A 21,182-nucleotide genomic window follows, 5' to 3' on the forward strand; every position below is an offset into this window, starting at 1 on the left:
GGCCAGGTTCTATCCATTTCCCCCCACACCTCACATCTTGGTTCAGACCTCTTTTTTCTCCTCTGAGTTGTTCCCCCCACCCCACCCTACCCAGCTTTACTCATTTGATCAGTTTTTCTCAACTTTTTCACCCTTGAGAAACCCCTGAAACTTTCTTCAGGTTTCAAGAAACCCCAGAAAGAGCACGACTGTGCAGAAAATTGTTGGGGATCAGAGCTGTTGACACACCCACCCGGACCCCTCCCCTTCCCACCCCCTCCAGGCCCACCATTGGCCATTTTGGGAGGGGAGGCAGGTTTACATGACTATGATTGTGTATGGTCATATCACCCGATAAATGCTTTTTATACCTGCCAAGAAAATCTGGGCTATACACAATCTTATATGTATTTTTAAATAATGCCCCAAACATATTTGCAAGTGTTTGTTTTCCCGGCCATCTCTTCCCATGCCGCTTTTGTTAGAGGAGGATGAAAAACTATTGTTGGGAGATTGAGACGCAAGGGACGGGGGGGGGGGGGGGGACCGGCCATCCATCAGCTGAGCAAAAGGGTCTTTCCCCAAATCCCTGTTCGCCCCAGGAAAAACATACAAGACTAGCACTGGTTCAACTTTATTCACAACACCCTACCTTCGATCCTCACCCTCCTTTCAGATCTTACTTGCATGCCAAGCCACTGCCTCATATTAAACAAATGGCTAAAGAACGCTGTGATTCGAATTGGTCAACAAGCCAAAGTTCCATCTACTCCATGCACATTCCCATCATCCAATAGGCACTTTTAGAGTAGCAATTCTATTTCCAGGGAGGCCTAGGTTTGCATGAGCCTGTAGCTCTTGATGACTTGGCAGATGGTGACCTTGATACGCCCTTTGAGCATGGCCTGGATCCTGGGGAAGCCACATAGGCACCTGCGAGGTGGCGATCTTGCTGCTTGCTTTTCCTTGAATCGCTCCCCGGTGGCCGGAATGTTTCAGAGGCACTGTACACCTGGCTAACAGGTTGGTAACCTGCCCAGCCTGAGACATCCTGGTTGTCCTCATGTGAATTATTCTCAGGGTGCTTCCAAAAGGACTGTTCTCTGTATTGTGCCTCAAACCCCTCAGTCTCCTGAGTGCCAGGTGTCTCTCGGTGAACGACTCTCAGCGGTTTCTCTTTTTGACAAGAAGGAAGCCTTGGATGTTTTCTGGAAGTGGAAGGGGGAGTCCAAAGTAAAGAGTGAAGCTTGGCTGGATCCTCACACCTCGTCCAGGAAACAGACCCATCCCATCCTCCTGGCTTTGTGCCAAACAGCGTCTCATCACAGTAGGATGGTGTGCGACTTTTCAGCCTTCAGGGAGAAATAAGAAGGCAGAAATGTTTATTCCCAAGGGGACACAGAGTGATACCTAACACTCGTTTCAGATACCATGAAACTAAGGCACAAGGTCATGTGTGGGTCAAGTGGCAGATGGCTCATGGGAATTGAAGTCTATCTGCAGAGCCACAGTTCGGCCACCCCTACCATAGCGTTTTTAAGGCAAGAGACTTAACAGAGCGGGTTTGCCGCTGCCTTCTTCTGCCTAGGGATCCTGATATTCCTCTGTGGTCTCCCACCCAAATACCAACCAGGGTGGAACCTTCTTAGCTTTGGAGATATGATGGGATCAGGCTGGCCTGAGCCATATGGGTCACAGCATGGTACAAGGTCAGGACAACAGGAATTACTTATTTCCTTACATTTACAGACTGACTCATCTCAAAGGTCTGGGGGTAAACAGCCACAGAAACATCACATTAAAGAAACATGAGAGATCTCCCTCCTTCTCATCACTTCCTCTCTGGTCCCCAGTAAAAAGCCTACAGGAAATTGGCTTGACCTTACAAAGTTTAACCTTAATGCAAATTTGGAGGGCTGCAGCATTCCAAGCAGTTCATCAGTTAGAAACATTTCTGCTTATTTAAAAAGTGGACTTGATGAGCCGGTCAACATATATTAATTTTTAAAAAAAGTATTTTAATATAGGCTCTTAGGAACACTACAAATGAACATCATCATCTGAGAAGCAGCATTCTTCTCCTGTGGGGTGGGAGGGAAGGAAGAACGCTTCTTCTGAGATGCGTGACTCTGACACATGAACAGCATCTAAAAACAAAGTATACTAATCCCCCCTACACACATGATTTGAATTAATTGGTGAACCAACTACAATGCATATGATTAATCAACTCATTGGGTGACAGCCCTAAAACAAAGGCCAAAAATAAGGACATGTCAAAGCAAACTCGATGATGTAGCCCTGAGGGATTATTACATAATTTGTAAAGAGGGCTTCCTCATGCACACTTTTCCCAGACTCAGCCCAGCCTCTGTGTCCTGATCTAGAAATGGCATTCACACAGACCAGCATGGTACAGAGGTGGCAGACCAGGGAGATGCAGGGTCAAAGTCCCACCTAGCTAGGAGGTACAGCAGGCAATCTTGGACCAGCCACATTCCCTCAGTAGGCTAAAAATGTACTGAGAGCAGCCAGGTTTAATTCAATTCATCTTGGGGGAGGGACACAATCACAGTCATGGCATTGGGGAATGTTATAAATCTCCCCCACCCCGCCGCTATTTCCGTGATCAAAAAGTAGGGAAAACACTGTATATTATAGCCGTCTGTAGCTATATGTGCTCATGTCCTGCTCCAAACCTCCCTCCCTGGAGGGCCAAAAAGTAACACAAAATTTGCCGTCACGACAAAACTCCAACATCCCATGCAACTGAGCCGTTTATGAATCAGACAGCCAGGCTGCCCAATTTTGTTTGAAGAGAGCAGCCTGGCTGCCGTGACTCCCATGAGAAATTTGGAAAGGAGTTTGCTGAAGGTACCGTTATTGTAAGTAGATAGATCCCCCCCCCCTCCCAGACTTCCATACCTGTACATGTTTTTCTTCCGCGGAGTGTTCGGCGGTACAGGGGGTTTCGAGGAACCAGTGTCGGCCTCCCACTGTGTTGCTGCAGGGCTCCACAACAAGGGTCTCTGGAGCCTGGGCTGCTCGCCCCCCCATGGTGGATCAAATGCCACATCTGGCGACGGGCGGCCTGCATGGGACCCAAAGAGTGTTTCATCCACAAAGGAGGCTTTGGCCCTGTAGCTCTTCCTGCCCCTGCGTTGCACCTGAAGGGCCTGGATTCCCGAAACCGCCAGCTCCACGGAGGCCTTCATGAATCCAATGTAGCCGAGCTGCAGGAAGTGCCATGCAGAACTGCAGGCGGCCAGAAGCACAGGATTCAGATCTGCGTGAAGAATTCACAGGTGAACGGAGGACGAGGGATATGACAGCAGCGGCATTTGACAGAGCATTGCTTTATTATTTATTTATTATTTAGATAATTTTTATACCGCCCTTCCCTACGGCGGTTTATATAAAACATTTTGGAACATTTACAAAGAACAGTATCAATATAACAATATAATAGTATAACAATAACCAACTAGAACTAGAACAGTATTTCAACAACAATAACTTTGACACTCCCTTGGTAGGTTCGACCTCTCAGTGGGGGGGGGGGGGAGACCTGTAGATATTTGCTTCTTGAATAAATCTTTGCTGGTCTTCGAGGTGCCTGGGACTAAGATTTTGTTCTGCTGCTTCAGCCTAACAGGGCTCCCCTTCTGAATCTGAAGTCAGTGCAGCGCAGCCCAACGCTGCATGCCCAAACAAAGTTCAATTCAAATGGGTAGCCGTGTTGGTCTGAAGTAGCACAATCAAATCAGAGTCCAGGAGCACCTGTAAGTCCAACAAAGATTTATTCAAGGCTTGAGCTTTTGAGGGCAAGCACTCTTCCTCAGACTAGGAACTGACCATCAAACAAAGTTAACTTTGCAATCTTCAGAACGGAGCCAGATTCAAGCGGGTAGCCGCGTTGGTCTGGAGCAGCACAACAAAATCTGCCTCCCGGGGCATCTGGAAGATCAGCACAAACGTATTCAAGGCGGGAGCTTTGGACGGCATGGTCTTAAAGATGCTACTGGACTCACCTGTTGTTCGGAATGGAGTAAAATGGCACTTACCTCTGCAATGTTGCGCACGGTCGCTTGGCAATAAGCCCCGCTCCGCGTCCTGGGCTTTGCTCGCGAGCAAGGCAAGCCGCAAAGCCGGAGCCCCGTCGCGCCTTCCTGATGGGGACGCGTGCAGGAGCCTCGGGCTGCACAGATCCCCCAAGATCTGCGTCTTCGCCGGGAAGCCTCTTGCACCCCTGGGCTCTGCAAGCGGGGAGAGGCTCTGCGGCTGCGCGGAAAGAACCCAAGCGCCCCTCGCAAACCCACCAGGCTCCGGAGCCAGCCCGAGCGCCAAAGAGAGGCGCGCGAGTAAGCGCCCTGCGCCCCGGCATTTCCGGTCCTCTTCGTAGCGTCTGGACTGCCACCCAAAACGGTGGGAGGAGAGAGAAACAGAAATGGTTATAGATTCCAGCGCCACCTCTTGCAAAATAGATCCAAGCGGGGAGCCGCGTTGGACCGAAGCGGTAGAACAAAATTGGAGCCTAGTGGCACCTTTAAGCCTTTATTGAAGGCGGGAGCTTTTGCGTGCATGCATACCCAGGGAGTGCGCGTGCACGCGAAAGCCCGCGCCTTCAAATATAGCTTTGTTGGCCTTGCAAAGTAGGCAGGTTGGATCAAAATCCATTTTTTAAATTTGGGCCGTGCTTTGAGAGTAGAGGAGACATGCTAAGACAAACAAGGCCAGCCTTTCCACAAGCTTTGCGGAAGCAGGTTGTTTCAAATCACTGCTACACAAACAGAAAACACGAGTTGTTTTTTAAAGTATACTTTCTTCAATGCACTTCTCCCGTCAGGCTTGCCCCTCATAAGAAGGAATCACCCTGTTCAACTGAGAACCTGAAGTGGCTTTGACACATTAGCGGCTACAGTCTCTAAAGGAAGCCGGGGCCGGCGAAACCATTCTCGAGAAGGGGTGGCGGCATAGCAGAAGAGTCCCGAGCGCTTGAGTGACAGGGCAGCCAGCTATTCCTGGGAATGGATCCAGGGGGCGGGGTCAATCGAAAGCCCGCCCAACCCCCCCGGCTTTTGAAGTGGTTGAGGCCAAGCTCAGCCCTCTTTTCAGGGGCGCACGTGGCGTCGCTTCCGGGTTCGGGCCAGAAAGGGTCGCGGCAGCGCTGCTGGCTTGGTTCCAGTCCGGTTCGATGGCTCCGCTTCAAGCCTCCGGGCGGAGAAGGAAGCGGCAGCGGCGCTGCAAGGATCGTGATGGGGACCCGCAGCAGGTACGGAGAAAGCCGGGGGTCCGCTTGTTCTTTTCGCTCCCTAAAAGGGAAGCCAGCCAACCAGGTGGCCCGGATTTGGACCTGAGAGTGATTTACTCGGTAGGAAGGTCCACTGAATGTAGGGGGTGCTGGTTTGCAAGTAACAACGCCATTGCTATTGCTAAGGCATCTATTTAGGAGGTTCAAGTGGGTAGCCGGGTTGGTCTGCAGCAGCAGGGCAAATTCCGAGTCCAGGGGTACCTTGAAGACCAACGAAGTTGTATTCAGTATATATCTATAGAGAGGGAGAAACAGACAGACATGAACTTTGGTGGGCCAGCACACTTTTTCAGATACAAAATCCGACAGAGTGTGAAGTTGAATTTGTTGTTGAAGCCGAAGCTGTAACAACTGTGCAATCAAAACAGTAAAAGGAAAATATATGAAGAGCAAGAAATGTTGGTACTTCTATGCCGCTTTTCTCTACCCGAACGAGTCTCAAAGTGGTTTACATTCACCTTCCCTTTCCTCTCCCCACAACAGCCACCCTGTGAGGTGGGTGAGGCTGAGAGAGCCCTAATATCACTGCTCATAAAAGCTCTATCAGTGCTGTGGGGAGCCCAAGGTCACCCAGCTGGCTACATGTGGGAGAGCAGGGAACTGAATCTGCCCTGCCAGATTAGAAGTTCGCATTCCTAAATGCTATACCAATACTATGTGTCACAGTATAAAAAATTACCGGCAAGGAGTGCATGCACATGAAAGCTTCTATACCTTGAGTATAACTTTGTTGGTCTGAAAGATACTAGAGGACTCAAAGTGAGCAAGGCACTTACCTCTGTATATGCTTAGGTAGAAATAACCCTCCAGAGCAGGAGTAGTCAAACTGCGGCCCTCCAGATGTCCATGGACTACAATTCCCAGGAGCCCCTGCCAGCGAATGCTGGCAGGGGCTCCTGGGAATTGTAGTCCATGGACATCTGGAGGGCCGCAGTTTGACTACCCCTGCTCCAGAGTATTCACATAGGATTGTGGCCGAGTATTCACCTCCAGGATGGAAGACTTCCTTTGTGAAGATTCTACCTTGCCTTTTGCTAACAGCAAAAACAGTTTGAACCTCAAATTAGCAATATGGGTGAACCTGTATCCATGTTCACATGACCCAAGATTAGCTGGTTTGGCAGATTTAACCCCTAGCTTACCCGCCACGAGCCAATTCAGGAGTGGCGGGAAATAAATCTAATATAACAATAACAGAGCAGCTGCCTAGGGAAAACTGCTCAGAGGCACCAGTTCTATTAATGTTAAATTATAAACTGCTTTATTCAATGCAGGTTATCATTAAAAAGCTATATATTTAAGTCAAGGTGTTTACCGTATGTATAGTTTATGAGAGTTCTAATGTAAACTGCCCTGAGCCGAAAGGGAGATTGGGCGGTATATAAATATAATAAAAGAAATAACAGAATGGCTCTGCTTCTTGCTGGTTCATGATTCAATATGTGCTTCTCTCCCCGCTCCCTTTGCTCAAAGGACTATGAGATGCCAGTGCCGGCCTTCCCCACACCTGATTGTGCTTCTGACGTTGAACCAGACACCCGAGAAATGGTTCGGGCCCAGAACAAGAAAAAGAAGAAATCGGGGGGCTTCCAGTCCATGGGTGAGTAAGGGGTAACAGCAGGTCTGTGTCTTAAGTGTTCTGTTTTGGCTGACCTGGGACAGGGTGACATGTAATAAAACTGGCCTCGTCCAGGGCCTTTTTGCCCTTGGCCCCAGTCAGATGGAATGCTCGAGATCAGGAGCGTGGCTTGCAAGACAGAGCTGTTCCACCAGGCCTGTGGTTGAAGCTTGAAAATTATATCTAACAGCTGCTTGTCACCCTGCCCGAACATTCACACCTACTGAAAACCTACTTTATAACTCATTATTATATGATTCCACATCCCCTGGAAATAGGAGATGGTTCTGACTGAATAGGTGTCCTTTATTTTTAAAAAGTCATTTCTATTTTTAATTTTTAAATTATATTGCATGTATTTTAGTATTGTGTGCCATCCGGGACGGGCAGCATACAAACTCAATGCAATAAATGAAGCTAAAGAGATCCACCAACCTGACCCAGGTGGGCTCTGCCCCTGATCCTATGAACTGTTTTCTCTGCCAGGTTTGAGCTACCCGGTGTTCAAAGGGATAATGAAGAAAGGGTACAAGGTGCCCACCCCAATCCAGAGGAAGGTGAGTGATGGGCAAACCTCCTATTTCAGGACACTATATCTTAGCTACTTGGGAGGCAGCTTCCTGAGCAGTTCTCTGTGGGAGGGGGGAAGCACCAGGGGGAGAAGGGGGTGGGAGGGGTACTTGAAACCTATCCTTAAACCGTGGCTCCTTGATGCCAATTAAGAAATGTTTTTAGCTGCTCATCCAAAACTTGCTTTGCTGCCTTTCGGTGGGCAGCTGGTCTCCCAGTGTTGTGGCAGGAATTTGCAGGTCTTAGGGTCTTTCTGAGCTGCACAGTGACCATTTGGATCTGCCTTGAGATGCAATGAGAATGGCAGGCTATAAAGTGTAATATAAAAGGAACAGAGATTCCCTGCTGCATTCAATTTGAAACGTTAGAATTCAGGAAATGATATTTTTTTACCCTGTGCATTTTTGCTGCGTGCACAAATGGCTTCTTTTCCCTATATTTAAGGCTTGATCTGCTAGCTTTCGCCTTGCTTACATGAGGTTGCCTTCTCTTGCAGGCGATTCCGCCCATCCTGGACGGCAAGGATGTGGTTGCCATGGCGAGGACGGGGAGCGGGAAGACGGCCTGCTTCCTCATTCCCATGTTCGAGAAGCTTAAGGCACACAGCGCAAAGACTGGGGCTCGGGCCCTCATCCTCTCCCCCACTCGGGAACTTGCCCTGCAGACTCTCAAGTTTGCCAAAGAGGTAGGCCGGGTGTGGAGGGACTTGGGATTGGTGAGGAGTAAAGCCAATGGGCCTTCAGATCCCAAGGCTTTAGAGAGCCGTGATTGGTCCATGTGCTGGTGGACAATCCTGCCACTTGATTTCTGCAAAGTGCTTAGCAAAGCCCTATCAGGCCTACGGTGATGAGAACTCTCCTTTGTCTGATGTTACAGCTCGGCCGGTTCACAGGCCTGAAGACGGCCTTAATTCTTGGAGGAGACAAGTAAGTGTTTGTATTTTTAAGTTTCTGATCTACCCCTTCATCATGGACTTGAATGGCTCAAGGCCGTAGAACAGGAGTGGCCAAACTGGGGCTCTCCAGATGTCCTTGGACTACGATTCCCATGAGACCCTGCCAGCTTATGCTGGCAGGGGCTCATGGGAATTGTAGTCCATGGACATCTGGAGAGCCAGAGTTGGCTGTCCCTGCTGTAGAAGCCCTGCTGGATATCAAAGGCCCACCTTGTCCAGCATCCTGTATCTGGGAGCTGCAAGCTAGTTGCAACAAATAGGACACAAAATCAAATAAGACACAAAATCAAACAGAGCTCTCTTCTTCTTTGTTCTTAGCATATAGTATTCAAGAATATACTGCCTCTGAAGATACTCCATTTTGCCAAGGGGTGTAGTGATGGCCACAGGAATAACCAGCTTTAAAAAGGGATTAGATAAACTTGTGAAGGATATGTTCATCAATAGCTAAGGGGGGGGGGTTAAGGCTCTGCCAATTAATTCCCTTTTCGTGAGATTGCTCCTCCACCCCCCCCCCCCAAGAAAGCTATTTGCTGAGGAATCCAAAGTTTGGCTCAGGCATGTGGGGAAATGAAGTAACAGGATTCTGACAAGCTAGAACGAACTGTGCCACTTCAGATCCCAAGTGGACACTCCCCTTTTTTGGAATGTTCCCTTTAAAATAAGGTGACCAGATTTTAACACTGGTAAAGCGAGACACCATTGACCCCGGGGGGTGGTGGTTCTTGATTAAAAACGTGGTCTATATGGAGCAATAAAAAGTTTCATAGAACGCATAGAATGCAAAAATAGTATTGTAATATATATATATTTTTAATTTCAACATAAGTACAATTTGCCAGGTACCCCCAGATGTCCCTCCCAAAGTGGGACAATCTGGTCACCTTACTTTAAAAGGGAACCCCCCAAATAGAACACCAGCAAAAAAGAGTGGGTAGAACCTTTTCCCCTGCTATGCTAGATTTCTGGTTGCAAGGAGTGTTTTATGCCAAGGGACACCCAGAGCTGGAAACCATTCCTGGGGACTGAAGTGATGCACATGTCTGAACCAGGCCCGGGTGTGATTGTGGCTTTCTGGGAGAGGGGAGGGGAAGAAGTGGTATACCTGTAACTCCCAAGTCTTGCATGGCGTGAATTTGCCGTTTCCTTTTCCAGGATGGAGGACCAGTTTGCAGCGCTGCATGAAAATCCTGATATGTGAGTTAAAAAAAAAAATCCCTGCTTGCATATGGGGGTGGGTTTTGTCTGGGGAGGAGGGGGATTTCTCTTTCCTAGCTTTGGGTCACTTAGGATCAGATCTAAGCAGCTGGAGTTGCTTTGAGACACATCTGGGAAAGGATCAGGCTGCTCCCTGTATCTTTCAATCTGAGGGGAGGATTAAGCCTTGTTCCTAGTCTGACATGGCACCACACCTGTCTGTCCTTACCTTGCTGGTTTAGGTCAGTTTTCTTGCCCTGTGACTTGTGCTCATGCCTTCTCTGAAGTCTGCCCCTGTCTCCACATTATACCACATTGGACCACAGCTGTGAGCAGGCATGACTGCAGCCCTTTCTTATTAAAAAATGATTGCACCTAGAAAGCTAGCCTATCAGGGGGGAATCTAGGTTAAGAACTTTTCTGACCTGCCAAGAGCCATATGTACGGCTTTTGCAGGAGTAGCAGTATTTAGTTGCCTGCAATCTGAAGTAGCACAGTTGCTACCTGGGTCACTTGTAAGAACTATACTAGGGGCTGTAAGAACTATACTAGGCTGCTGGCAGGGGCACATGGTAATTGTAGTCCGTGAACATCTAGGGAGCCATTATGCCATTGTGACTCCCTGCAAGGGTATTAGATTTTCTGCTTCCTGCTCTCTGGAGGCATCTTGGGTTAATTCTCATAGGCAGAGGAGAGAGAGAACTCCTCTTCTCATAACGCATGCTAACTATGTCCGTCCATGTTCACTTCTCCCTGCAGAATCATCGCCACTCCAGGCCGCCTGGTTCACGTGGCTGTGGAGATGAAACTCAAGCTACAAAGCGTGGAATACGTGGTCTTTGATGAAGCAGACAGGTCAGTTATGATTCTGTTGTCCAGAGCTGTTTCTAAGGAGTCCCAAGTGGCCACTAGATCAGGGGTAGTCAAACTGCGGCCCTCCAGATGTCCATGGACTACAATTCCCAGGAGCCCTTGCCAGCATTCGCTGGCGAATGCTGGCAAGGGCTCCTGGGAATTGTAGTCCATGGACATCTGTAGGGCCGCAGTTTGACTACCGCTGCATTAGATCAACGGGCATCAGAGGGGGGACATTCACTGTTCAGTCAGTGTTCCTGGACTCGAGTAACTCTGTGTGGGTTGCACTAAACAATTTTGTGATTTATACTGTGCAAGCTTTTGGTTTCAATTATTTTTTAAATTGATCGACTGACTAGTGCCTCTAATTAATTGGGCTGCAGATTAAATGGAGATAGTTAATTAAGAGTAAAAATTGAAAGTGGTTTGTTGGTGGGGAGGGAAACGAGATGATCTTTTTGTTGAAAGTGACAGCAACACACAAATGTGTAGCTAAAAAGTCAAGGAAGCATAATGTCGGTCTACACTGAATTGTTTTGTAAGCAATACTGTATTTTGTGTTTTTTGTAAAAAAAAAAAAATGTAAGCAACCTTGAGATATGGGAAATGTGAATTGTAAATGGGAAAGCCAGCTTGGTACAATGGTAAAGAGCATCCCTGCCACTGGCTGGAGGTTACTCTGGATCCTGCCTAGTTGTCGGACTCTTCTGTCCCTGCCACTGGCTGGAGGTTACTCTGAATCCTTCCCCGTTGTCGGTCTCTTCCATCCCTGCCGCTGGCCGAAGGTTGCCCTGGATCCTGCCCCGTTGTCGGTCTCTTCCATCCCTACCGCTGGCCAGAGGTTGCCCTGGATCCTGCCCCGTTGTCAGACTCCTCTGTCCCTGCCATTAGCTGAAGTTCCTTTACTGCTTCCCTCCCCAGGCTCTTTGAGATGGGTTTTGCCGAGCAGCTGCAGGAGATCCTCACCCGGCTCCCAGAAAGCCGCCAGACTGTGTTGTTCTCGGCCACTCTGCCAAAACTTCTGGTGGAGTTTGCCAGAGCTGGTAAGTGGGCAGGCCTGGTCAGGGGGAGGATGGAAAATGCTCTCATGTTGGCCCCCTGGTCACCCTTTTAGGCTTGCGGGTAATCTTTCTCTGACGCTTTCCCCAGAGTCTTCTGTGAGCACTCAGGTAGTCTTTTTCTCCCCGTTTCCTTCCCAGGCCTCACCGAGCCCGTGCTGATCCGCCTCGATGTGGAGTCCAAACTCAGTGACCAGCTGAAGGTGGGGAAGCTGAGAAGGCCTCGGAAAGTTGTGGCAGGGAGGGTGCTTGGATACGGGGAGAGCGGATAGCCTGACAGCAGTCTCTGCCTTGGCAGATGACCACAGTGGCAAAGAGGGCCTTGTAATAGGCCGGCTTGTATGGATGGCAGAGAATTAAGGGAGGTTAAACACACATCTCCCCTTTTTAGCATCATTGCTTGGTGTATTTGTTGTAGCTCACCTGCAGCTCCCTTGCCTAGTTACCTCAGTAGATGCTCTTAAGAGAGTGAAATTCTGGGGGTAGGAAGGCCCTTTGGCTCAGCTGTCCCTGATTGGATTTCTGCTCCTCTCCATCCCCAGCTCTCCTTCTTCCACGTCCGTGCAGATGACAAGCCAGCGCTCCTGTTATATCTACTCAGGACCGTAGTAAGACCCCAGGATCAGACAATTGTCTTCGTGGCCACCAAGCATCACACGGAGTATCTTAAAGAGGTGGGTGTGGGGCAGAGGGAAGGGGGCAGGGTCCATAGCAGCTGTGTGCCCCCCCCCCCCCGCCCAGTGTCTGCTCCGAGCTGTGATTTCTCCCCTCAGACCTCTTTTCGGTCTATTTTACTTCAGCCACAACGGAGCCAAAGCCTGAATACATAACCACGCTTGCTCAGATCCATTCCTTGCCAAATTTGGTTGCTTTATTTTTAATTGGTTTATATTTATAAGAGTTGGTTTCTATACCCTGCTTTTCTCTACCCGAAGGAGTCTCAAAGCAGCTTACATTCGCCTTCCCTTTCCTCTCCCCACAACAGACACCCTGTGGGGTGGGTGAGGCTGAGAGAGCCCTGATATCACTGCCCGGTCAGAACAGCTTTATCAGTGACGTGGCGAGCCCAAGGTCACCCAGCTGGCTGCATGTGGGGGAGTAGGAGATGGAACCCAGTTCCCTAGATTAGAAGTCTGCACTCCTAACCACTACACCAAGTTGGCTCTCTATATTGTGATGTGCGATTTACCACAGGGTGCACAAAAATTAGTCACGTAGCCAATATGGGGTTCAGATTTACCCTTAGCATTGTAGATAATACCTTGGCTGCTACTTGGATGATTTCCAGATCTCTTCCGTCTAAAATCCAATGTATTCTTTGGCGCTCATCCTTTTTTAAAAGTAAGCAAGGGGAAATCCTCAGTTCAGTGCTGTTTTCACCAAGGGCTGAGAAACACAAGCCATGTCTGTATTGCTTTTGGTGCTGGGCCTGCTGCTGACTTCATGATCTGTCTCCAGCTGCTGGTGGCGCAGGGGGTGGAATGCACGCACATCTACAGCTCTCTGGACCAGACGGCCCGCAAGATCAACATCGGCAAATTCACCCACGGCAAGTGCTCGGTGCTGATTGTCACTGACTTGGCCGCCCGGGGGATTGACATCCCCTTGCTGGACAACGTGATCAACTACAGCTTCCCTGCCAAGGCCAAGCTCTTCTTGCACCGCGTGGGTGAGTTCTGGAAGCCTCCTGCTAAGCCTGGGGCCTGATGTGTGTCATTAGACTAGCCCAGTGTCGTCGCCTTTGGTGAACAGTGACTCTGTATTCTTGGGCAGCAGACTTCAGCAGTATCCGTTCCCACTGGCGATGCTTTAATGCTTTCCTTTTTTTTTGTTTCTACCTAGGCAGAGTAGCACGTGCTGGGAGGAGTGGAACAGCATACTCTTTGGTGGCACCGGATGAGACTCCCTATGTCTTCGATTTGCACCTGTTTCTAGGCCGTCCCCTTGTCCTCGCCAGTCCCCACAAGAAGCCCACAGGTAGGTAATCTGCTAGTCAGAGTGACTGACTGGTGGAGGTGACTGTCCTTTTCAAGTTGTGGCATGAGAGAGGCGGTTATGTTATCAGGGAAGGTTCATGGTAGGCTTGTAAATCACGGCTCGGCTAGAGCATGTGATATTTGCTTGCAACGAAGACTGTTTGCAAGCAAGTAAGGTTTGTAGACTGCTTAGAAGTGTTTCTGCAAGCCTGCTGGTGTCACTGTGTGTCTTCTCTGCTGCAGGAAGGATGTCCACACTGTGGGAGGCTGCAAGGGCAGTGATGGCAGAGGCAGCATAGCAATATGGCTGGAACGAGGCTTTCTGAGTGCCTGCAACAGCTGTGGATAGCTGCTACAAGCCACAGGGGTGTCTAGTCATGCTGGGATATTTAAGTCTTCTGTGGGAACTGGTACAATAAAATCAGAGTCCAGTAGCACCTTTAAGACCAACAAAGATTTATTTAAGGCGTGAGCTTTCGAGTGCAAGCACTCTCCGTCAGACTAGTCAATGGGGCAACAAGCCCACCTCTCCCTTCTTGCTAAAAATGCATTTGCATATTTGCAACCAAGGGAAAATGAATTCTGCTTTCTCTTCCCAGAGAGTAAGCAAGCTTTCATTCAATTTCTCCTCTGACGTTTGTGCCTGCAAGACAGATATGGAGCAAAGGGCTGTACAGAGAATTAAGAGACCATCTAGCTTTCAAAACACCATCATAAACAGCGCACAGCTTATGTGTTTTTTAGTAAATTTTCTCTCCAAAGGACTAGGAACTTAATCGCCCAACCTGAAATCTTCAGTCTGATGAATTCTGAGCTTGCGTTCAAGTGGGCACATTCTTAATCGTTGGTTCCCCCCTGGCATTCTGCCACCAAGCCTGTTCTGTCAAAACTCTCTCAGGCCCTGGCATTCCCTTCTAGTTGGTGGTGACCCTCTTGCTCCTGAGGCTGGGCACTGCCTGGGAGAATTCTCCTTTTGATTCTCAATTCGCTCCTGGGCTCCGTGGTCCTTCGTCTTCCCCGTTTCAGATACGGACGGCGTCTTCGGCCGCGTCCCGCAGAACGTCATCGACGACGAGGAGAGCCTGCTGCAGACGGACCACGAGCGCTCGCTGGAACTGCAGAGCCTGCGCCGGATATCCGACAACGCTCAGAAACAATATCTGAAGTCCCGGCCGGGTCCGTCGCCAGAATCCATCAAGAGGGTCAAAGAAATGGACTTTTCCCTTCTGGGCATTCATCCTCTATTCAGTGAGTCTTCTGAGAGGGAAATAACTGGAGTCTCTGGCTGCAAACAGGCTTGAGTGGCCGGAGTTCAGTGTTTTTTGCTTCTGTGTTTTTTTCTCTCCTGGGCGGCGTGGAATTCTGCAGCTGGTGGCTTTCTGGACAGCAGAGGATGGGGTGGGGGGACATAGGGTTGACTGTCCTGACCTTCCTGTGGGCAGAACTCCCCTTATATGTTAAAATAGCCCGCCAGTATTTAGTGCAGGCCTCTCGCTCATGTTTTCACTTGGTGATTTCCGTTTGGCCTCAAGTAAATGACCCCCTGTCATTGTCTCCCCCTGAAGGTTTGCGCTTCGAGGGGGACGAGATCGAGAGGCTGAAATTTGTGGACAGCATCAAGACGTATCGTTCTAAAGCGGTGAGTGCAGCATTCCTGGCAGCCCCTGCCAGCCTTCCTGCTCCCAGACTCAGGGGAAAGCTGTACAGGGTGAAATGGCAGGACTGGGCCGTGCTTTTTCCAGCCCCACAAAAGGTTGCTTTATGTCTTGTAAAGGTTTTGACATGAATTAATAGAGCCTGCCTTTCTTGCTGGGATCTCTCTCGCTGAATTTCATCAGCACTTCCATTACTGGCTAACAAATTGCCTGCCAGTCTGGTAGGGAAGATGGGTATCTGCACATGCAGGTACGTGGCACAGTCCCTAGGGCGGGGGTCCCCAACCTTTTTGAGCCTGTGGGCCCTTTCGGAATCCCGTCACAGTGTGGTAGGTGCAGCCCCCAAAAGGCTCTTGTGGCTTACCTTAAGTCAGGGGTATTCAACCTGTGGTCCTCCAGATGTTCATGGACTACAATTCCCATGAGCCCCCCTGCCAGCAATCTTTAAAAATTATGTTTTGCAGCTCAACCTTTGGGTTCCTAACCTTTCGGGTGAGGTTGGTTTTTGGTTTCCCCTGTTTGGTTTTGCATAGCAGGAATGAATGCCAAACAAGTTAATGAAAGCATGCTTAGCCTGTGTAAACAGAATGCCGTCTTAGGATCTCTAGCTATATAACACGCACTGCCGTATAGTAAGTAATAATAAATGTCTGGGGCTGATTAATGGAAGAGAGAGATCTGCCCTGTCCATTCACCATGTTTGCCGCCCCCTGTGCATCAGACTATCTTTGAAATCAACGCCACCAACAAGACGTTGGCCAGCGACATCATGCGAGCCAAACGGAGCCGCGACCGGCAGCTCATTGACCGGCACCAGAGGAAGCGGCAAGAAAGGCTGTCCCTGGCGGCAGAGAAGGTCCAAGATCCAGCTGTGTCAGCAACTGCCCAGCAGGACTCCGAGGAAGGGGAGGAAAGCCTGCAGGTGAGGCTGTGGTCTTGGGGGAGGCTGCGTGCGGCTTGTGCTTAAAAGCGGACGACCCAAAGAGATCGCCGAATCCGCAGTGATAAAAACTGCATTCTGAAGTTGGCTTAAATTAATCTTAAATTGCATGACTCCATAACTGGAATCTGCTCCTGTTATTTGTTTTGACGCGTAAGACACGGAATGCCTGTTCACTGGAACGACAGATTCAGCAGCTGCTGGCTGTCCTGCGATTCAACCAGTGATTGTCTCTGTGCCCTTTGATGGGGACTAGAAACTTGGCTCAAATTTGAAAGAGGAGAGCCATCGTTTTCAAGATGCTCACCTCTCTGTCCACCGCTGCTTTGGGCATTTTTTCCAGAGCTTTGGAGAAAATCACAGCACATGCATGGTTCTAGCAAGGAAGAGCACCGATTGCTGTCCTAGTTCCTCCAATAGGGCAACCTGCTCATCTGAGTGTAGAGAAGCACAGGCTCAGAGCCTTGGGGGTGAGAAAGGATGCCGTGTTTTGGGGGCCTTGTGGAGTCAGTAAAGCTGGCTCATGTTCTTGATTGGGGGACGAGGGGCTCACCCAGTCTTTGCTCTTCCGTCCCAGGACGTCTTCCCCACCGTGGTTGGAAGGAAGCGAAAACAGCCACAGGTAGGCTCAGGCACGGGGAAAAAGAGGAAGCTGGCAACGCGGAGAGAGGAAGAATTCTACATCCCTTACCGGCCCAAGGACTTTGATTCTGAACGTGGGTATGTTAAGGACTGGGGGGCATGGGGATGTGCTCCATCTTGGCAGGGGCAGCTTTCCTGACCTCCTTCTCTGTTCCCAGGCTCAGCATCGGTGGGGAAGGCAGTGCTTTTGACCAGCAGGCTTCGGGCGCCGTCCTAGATCTCATGGGTGACGAGAATCAGAACATGAACACAAACAAACAACTCTTGAGGTGGTGAGTGCCAAGTTCGAGGCCGGGGGAGGCTAGATGACAAGTTGGTTGGACGAGATGGGATGTGTGTGCAGGAGGGGAAAGAGTTGGAAAAATTCCCTCTCTGAGATGCTGGAGCTGGCCGAATTCTCCCCCGCCCTTATGCTGGCTGCCCCTTCCCTTTAATTGATTCTTTGCAACTATTAAATATCCCATGAAACTGCCCTATATCGAATCAGAGCCATGGTGAGACTCAGACTGACAGCGGCTCTCCAAGGTACAAAAAGTATTTCCCGCCACCTTCGGCCAGATCTTTTAACTGGAGATGCCAGGGATTGAACCTGGGACCTTCTACGTGCTAAGCAGAAGCTCTCCCCCTGAGCCACGTGCCCCTTATTGGAAGAAAGAATTTCCAAAGCTGTTGGATTCTTTATTGTATGACCATAGGAGACAGACACAAAATCTTTTTTTGGGGGGGGGGGACAGGGAAATACCTTATCCAAGCATATAAGCCTGGTCAGTTTAAGAGTAACATTAACTTAATGAGTAGCATTTTCCATTCCTGGCAGACTTTCTGCTAACCTTCTCCATAGCTGGCTTACAGGCTAGATCAAGCCAGTTCTTTCGAGCGTTAGTCACCAATGTGTGTTTTTCCCCTTTTGCCGACTTCATTAATTGAGCCATTGAAAGTCTTATAAATGGCTGAAATTCCCCTTCCTCCAATATATCCCCAGCAGATGACTGGAACATCGCATACAAGTGACTTTAGCACTGACATGTGGACCAGGGACAGAGAAGAACCTCCAGTGCAAGTGGCCAACCGCATATTTGAGCGTTTCGCTCAACTTTTGGGTCTCTGCCCGAAGAAGAGGAGTTGGTTTTTATACCCCGCTTTTTACTATGTGAGGGAGTCTCAAAACAGCTCGCAATGCAATGGTCTTCCCTTCCTCTCTCTGCAACAGACACTCTGTGTGGTTGACAGAGCTCTGAGAGAACTGCTCAATGGGAACAGCTCTAAGAGAGCTGACTGGCCCAATCACCCAGCTGGCTGCATGTGGAGGATGAGCAGGGAATCAAACCTAGCTCACCAGATTGCCCACCCAGAGAGCCAGCTTGGTGTAGTGGATCAAGAGTGGCAGCCTCTAATCTGGAGAACCAGGTTTGATTTCCCACTCCTCCACATGTAGCCAACTGGGTGACCTTGGGACTGTCACAGTTCTCTCAGCCTCACCTACCCCAAAGGGTGTCTGTTGTGGGGGAGAGGAGGGGAAGGCAATTGTAAGTTGCTTTGAGACACCGTTGGGTAGAAAAAGAGCAGGGTATAAAAAGCCAGCTTCCCTTCCTTCAGAGCAGGGGTAGTCAAACTGCGGCCCTCCAGATGTCCATGGACTACAATTCCCAGGAGCCCCTGCCAGCATTCGCTGGCAGGGGCTCCTGGGAATTGTAGTCCATGGACATCTGGAGGGCCGCAGTTTGACTACCCCTGCTTCAGAGGAATAGGGACGGGACCCGAAAATCTGCCCTTGCTTGATGTCAGAGGGCCAAGAAAATCGCACCACAGGGCTTCCGGGCTCCTGCAACCTTTTCTTAATGTCGTGGCTGTTTCAGGGATCGGAAGAGGAAGCGGTTTGTCGGGCAGATGGGCCAGGAGAACAAGAAGAAAATCCGAACCGAGAGCGGAGCCTACATCAGCAACTCTTACAAGGGCAACCTGTATCCTTCCACCAGTTGGGGGGGGGGGAGGGTGTTAATGTTTAACAAAACCACTTGTTCAAAATCACGCAGCAGGAATGCTTTATTATATTTACTAGCAAGTAAGCCCATTGCAACCGGGAGCAAACCTTAGTCTGGGCTCCTTGGATGGAAGACCTCAGCTCCCCTTTCTCACGCCCAGCCTCAATTGGTTGCAGGGAGCTAAAGAGAGGGCAGCCTCCTTTGCCGTTCCTTTCAGATACATGAAGCGGTCCTTATGGCATTGACCACTTTGATTGGCAGCATCTCTCTGGGGTCACAGGTAGAGAAAGGTTTCTCCTCCCATCCACGATCCTGTCTCCATGGAGGTGTCAGGGATTGGACCCGGGGCCTTCAGTATGCGGGTCACATGCTCCGCCGCTGTCAGGGCCGTCTCCACAGACCTCCTAAATGAGATTAAAGAGATGCCTCGGCCACTACTAATGAGCGATTATTGCGGCTCGGGAAGGGTGCGGAATGTTAAGTTTCCTGAACGCGTCCCCCCGCAGTTACGAGAAGTGGAAAAAGAGAAACAAGATCGACGAGCGGGGCTCTGACTCAGAGGCCGAAGGAGAGCTCAGAAGCCGAAAGCAGCAGAAGGGCAGAGGTGAGTGGCGCTGCTTGGGCTGGATCGCACAGGTTCTCCGGTCTGTGCCTCAAGGGTTAAAACGTAGAGAAGGTTAGGTCGCTTTGGCCGGCTTGGACCGTACCATTTCATTCTGCAGGTGGAGCCCTGGTGTCTTTGAATGTTGCTCCATTTGATATTCTAAACTTCGTGGCCTGTTTTTGGTCACCCAATCCAAAAACATTGAAATTGTCTCCCCCACCACACACATACACACACATATATGCATACTGCAGACTCCTACTGTAGTGCTTCTGTTTGCCGATCCACAAGTTTGGGATGGGGGAGCTACGTAGTGTGGGGGCAGAAGGAAAAAGTGGACGGTTGGTTCAATAGTTTCTCCAAGCTCTTTTCGGGGAACCCGCTCTGTGCTAGTTTGTGTGTTTGGGGAAGCCGAGCACGGGTAACCGAGATCTCAGCGGAGAATGTTGTGTTGATTCAGTGACACAGTGGCCAAGTTTGCTGGGTCTTGCCACTGGGCCAAGTTCCTTGAATACTTCCAGCCTTTCCTGCTGCTCCATGTGGCGGGGGGTATTTCATGACCACGAGACAGCGGGCATCACCCAAGGCTTATTGGCTACTGATGCTCTCGCTGAGGCATCCGAGGACGCAATTCGAAATCCACTTGACTTCCCAAAAACTGACTTGTAAGGGCCATTAGAAAAGGGTGTATGTAGTGGTTAAGAGCTTGGTGTAGTGGTTAAGATTGGCGGCTTCTAATCTGGCGAGCTGGGTTTGATTTCCCATACCTTCGCATGCAGCCAGCTGGGTGACCTTGGGCTAGTCACAGTCCTGTTAAGAGCTGTTCTCACAGAGCAGTCCTGTCAGAGCTCTCTCAGCCCCACTTACCTCTCAGTGTGTCTGTTGTTGGGAGAGGAAGGGAAGGTGATTGAAAGCCACTTTGAGATGCCTTTGGGTAGTGAAAAGCGGGGTTTAAAAGCCAAGTCTTCTGCATGCCTACATCTATTTCTGTATCTCGCAAACCTTACCATTTGGTTGCAGGGAGATGCCAGAATGAAGGATCTTTGCATTACAAATAGACGGCCTGCAGCTCTCTCTTCAAGGGACAAGGCCGACCCAAACGGGGGACCGGGATGCTTCATGACATGACCGTCTCTTTTCCTTTATAGGGGGCCGCCCTCTGCCTTCCTCCCAAGGCCGCCACAGCTCCCAGCAGACCAAGGCTCGCTCAGAGCTGAGAACCAAGCAGCAAATCCTCAAACTTCGGAAGAAAACGGCAAAGCAGCGCTTCCTGCAGAGCGGGGCGCTCAAGCGCTTGAAATCCCGCAACCGCAAGCATGTCCGTGACCTCCGCCAGAGTGCTTTTGGGCGTGGCAGCTTCAAGAAGGGCAAGCTGCGGAAGAGGATGTAGGGGTGCGACAGCAGGATCCCTGCACTGATTATGCGCAAACTCTGGGTTTGGAGGGAAACATTAAATGATGTTTGAAAGCTTAGTTTACGACTAACGTGTCTGAAATGGTTCTCCTAGAACAGGGGTAGTCAAACTGCGGCCCTCCAGATGTCCATGGACTACAATTCCCAGGAGCCCCTGCCAGCGAATGCTGGCAGGGGCTCCTGGGAATTGTAGTCCATGGACATCTGGAGGGCCGCAGTTTGACTACCCCTGTCCTAGAACCTCGGGCCCTGTTTCTTAAACAGAAGAGAGTAACCCCACGTCATCCACCCACAGAGCTTGTGCATCCCCTGAAATCCATCCTGTCTTGGTCTCACCTGGCTAGGGCTGCCTTCAATTAGCCTCAGGATCTGCTATTGCTTGGTTCCTATCCTTAACGTGACCCATATCCAGAAGTAGCTAAAACAT

At 49.9% G+C, this 21,182-nt stretch overlaps 2 protein-coding genes across 2 annotated transcripts; one reads left to right on the forward strand and one right to left on the reverse strand.

The window, feature by feature from the left end:
• Positions 1-597: 597 nt before the first annotated feature.
• Positions 598-4,330, reverse strand: RITA1 (RBPJ interacting and tubulin associated 1). Its single transcript, XM_077308589.1, has 3 exons — positions 4,044-4,330; positions 2,905-3,265; positions 598-1,331 (listed from the first exon to the last, which is right to left on the reverse strand). Exons 2-3 carry the CDS (start codon positions 3,192-3,194, stop codon positions 797-799), a joined length of 825 nt encoding a protein of 274 aa, XP_077164704.1. The 5' UTR covers positions 3,195-3,265; positions 4,044-4,330; the 3' UTR covers positions 598-796.
• Positions 4,331-5,052: 722 nt separating this feature from the next.
• Positions 5,053-20,814, forward strand: DDX54 (DEAD-box helicase 54). The gene is made up of 20 exons (XM_077308747.1): positions 5,053-5,251; positions 6,764-6,890; positions 7,395-7,465; positions 7,975-8,163; positions 8,355-8,404; positions 9,589-9,630; positions 10,390-10,485; positions 11,407-11,528; positions 11,685-11,746; positions 12,086-12,217; positions 13,002-13,212; positions 13,386-13,520; positions 14,546-14,767; positions 15,085-15,158; positions 15,896-16,096; positions 16,692-16,834; positions 16,915-17,028; positions 18,613-18,717; positions 19,245-19,342; positions 20,491-20,814. Exons 1-20 carry the CDS (start codon positions 5,174-5,176, stop codon positions 20,730-20,732), a joined length of 2,514 nt encoding a protein of 837 aa, XP_077164862.1. The 5' UTR covers positions 5,053-5,173; the 3' UTR covers positions 20,733-20,814.
• Positions 20,815-21,182: the final 368 nt, after the last annotated feature.

Source organism: Paroedura picta, chromosome 13 (genome assembly GCF_049243985.1).
Source record: "Paroedura picta isolate Pp20150507F chromosome 13, Ppicta_v3.0, whole genome shotgun sequence".
Lineage (NCBI taxonomy): Eukaryota > Metazoa > Chordata > Lepidosauria > Squamata > Gekkonidae > Paroedura > Paroedura picta.

Bases quoted from the DNA above. Each gene is read 5' to 3' on its own strand.
- DDX54 (XM_077308747.1), top strand. From the start codon at position 5,174: ATGGCTCCGCTTCAAGCCTCCGGGCGGAGAAGGAAGCGGCAGCGGCGC. The intron at 8,405-9,588 runs GTAAGTGTTTGT...TTCCTTTTCCAG, and splicing joins TTAATTCTTGGAGGAGACAA to GATGGAGGACCAGTTTGCAG. The intron at 19,343-20,490 runs GTGAGTGGCGCT...TTTCCTTTATAG, and splicing joins AAAGCAGCAGAAGGGCAGAG to GGGGCCGCCCTCTGCCTTCC.
- RITA1 (XM_077308589.1), bottom strand. From the start codon at position 3,194: ATGAAGGCCTCCGTGGAGCTGGCGGTTTCGGGAATCCAGGCCCTTCAG. The intron at 1,332-2,904 runs GTATGGAAGTCT...TTCTCCCTGAAG, and splicing joins CGGAAGAAAAACATGTACAG to GCTGAAAAGTCGCACACCAT.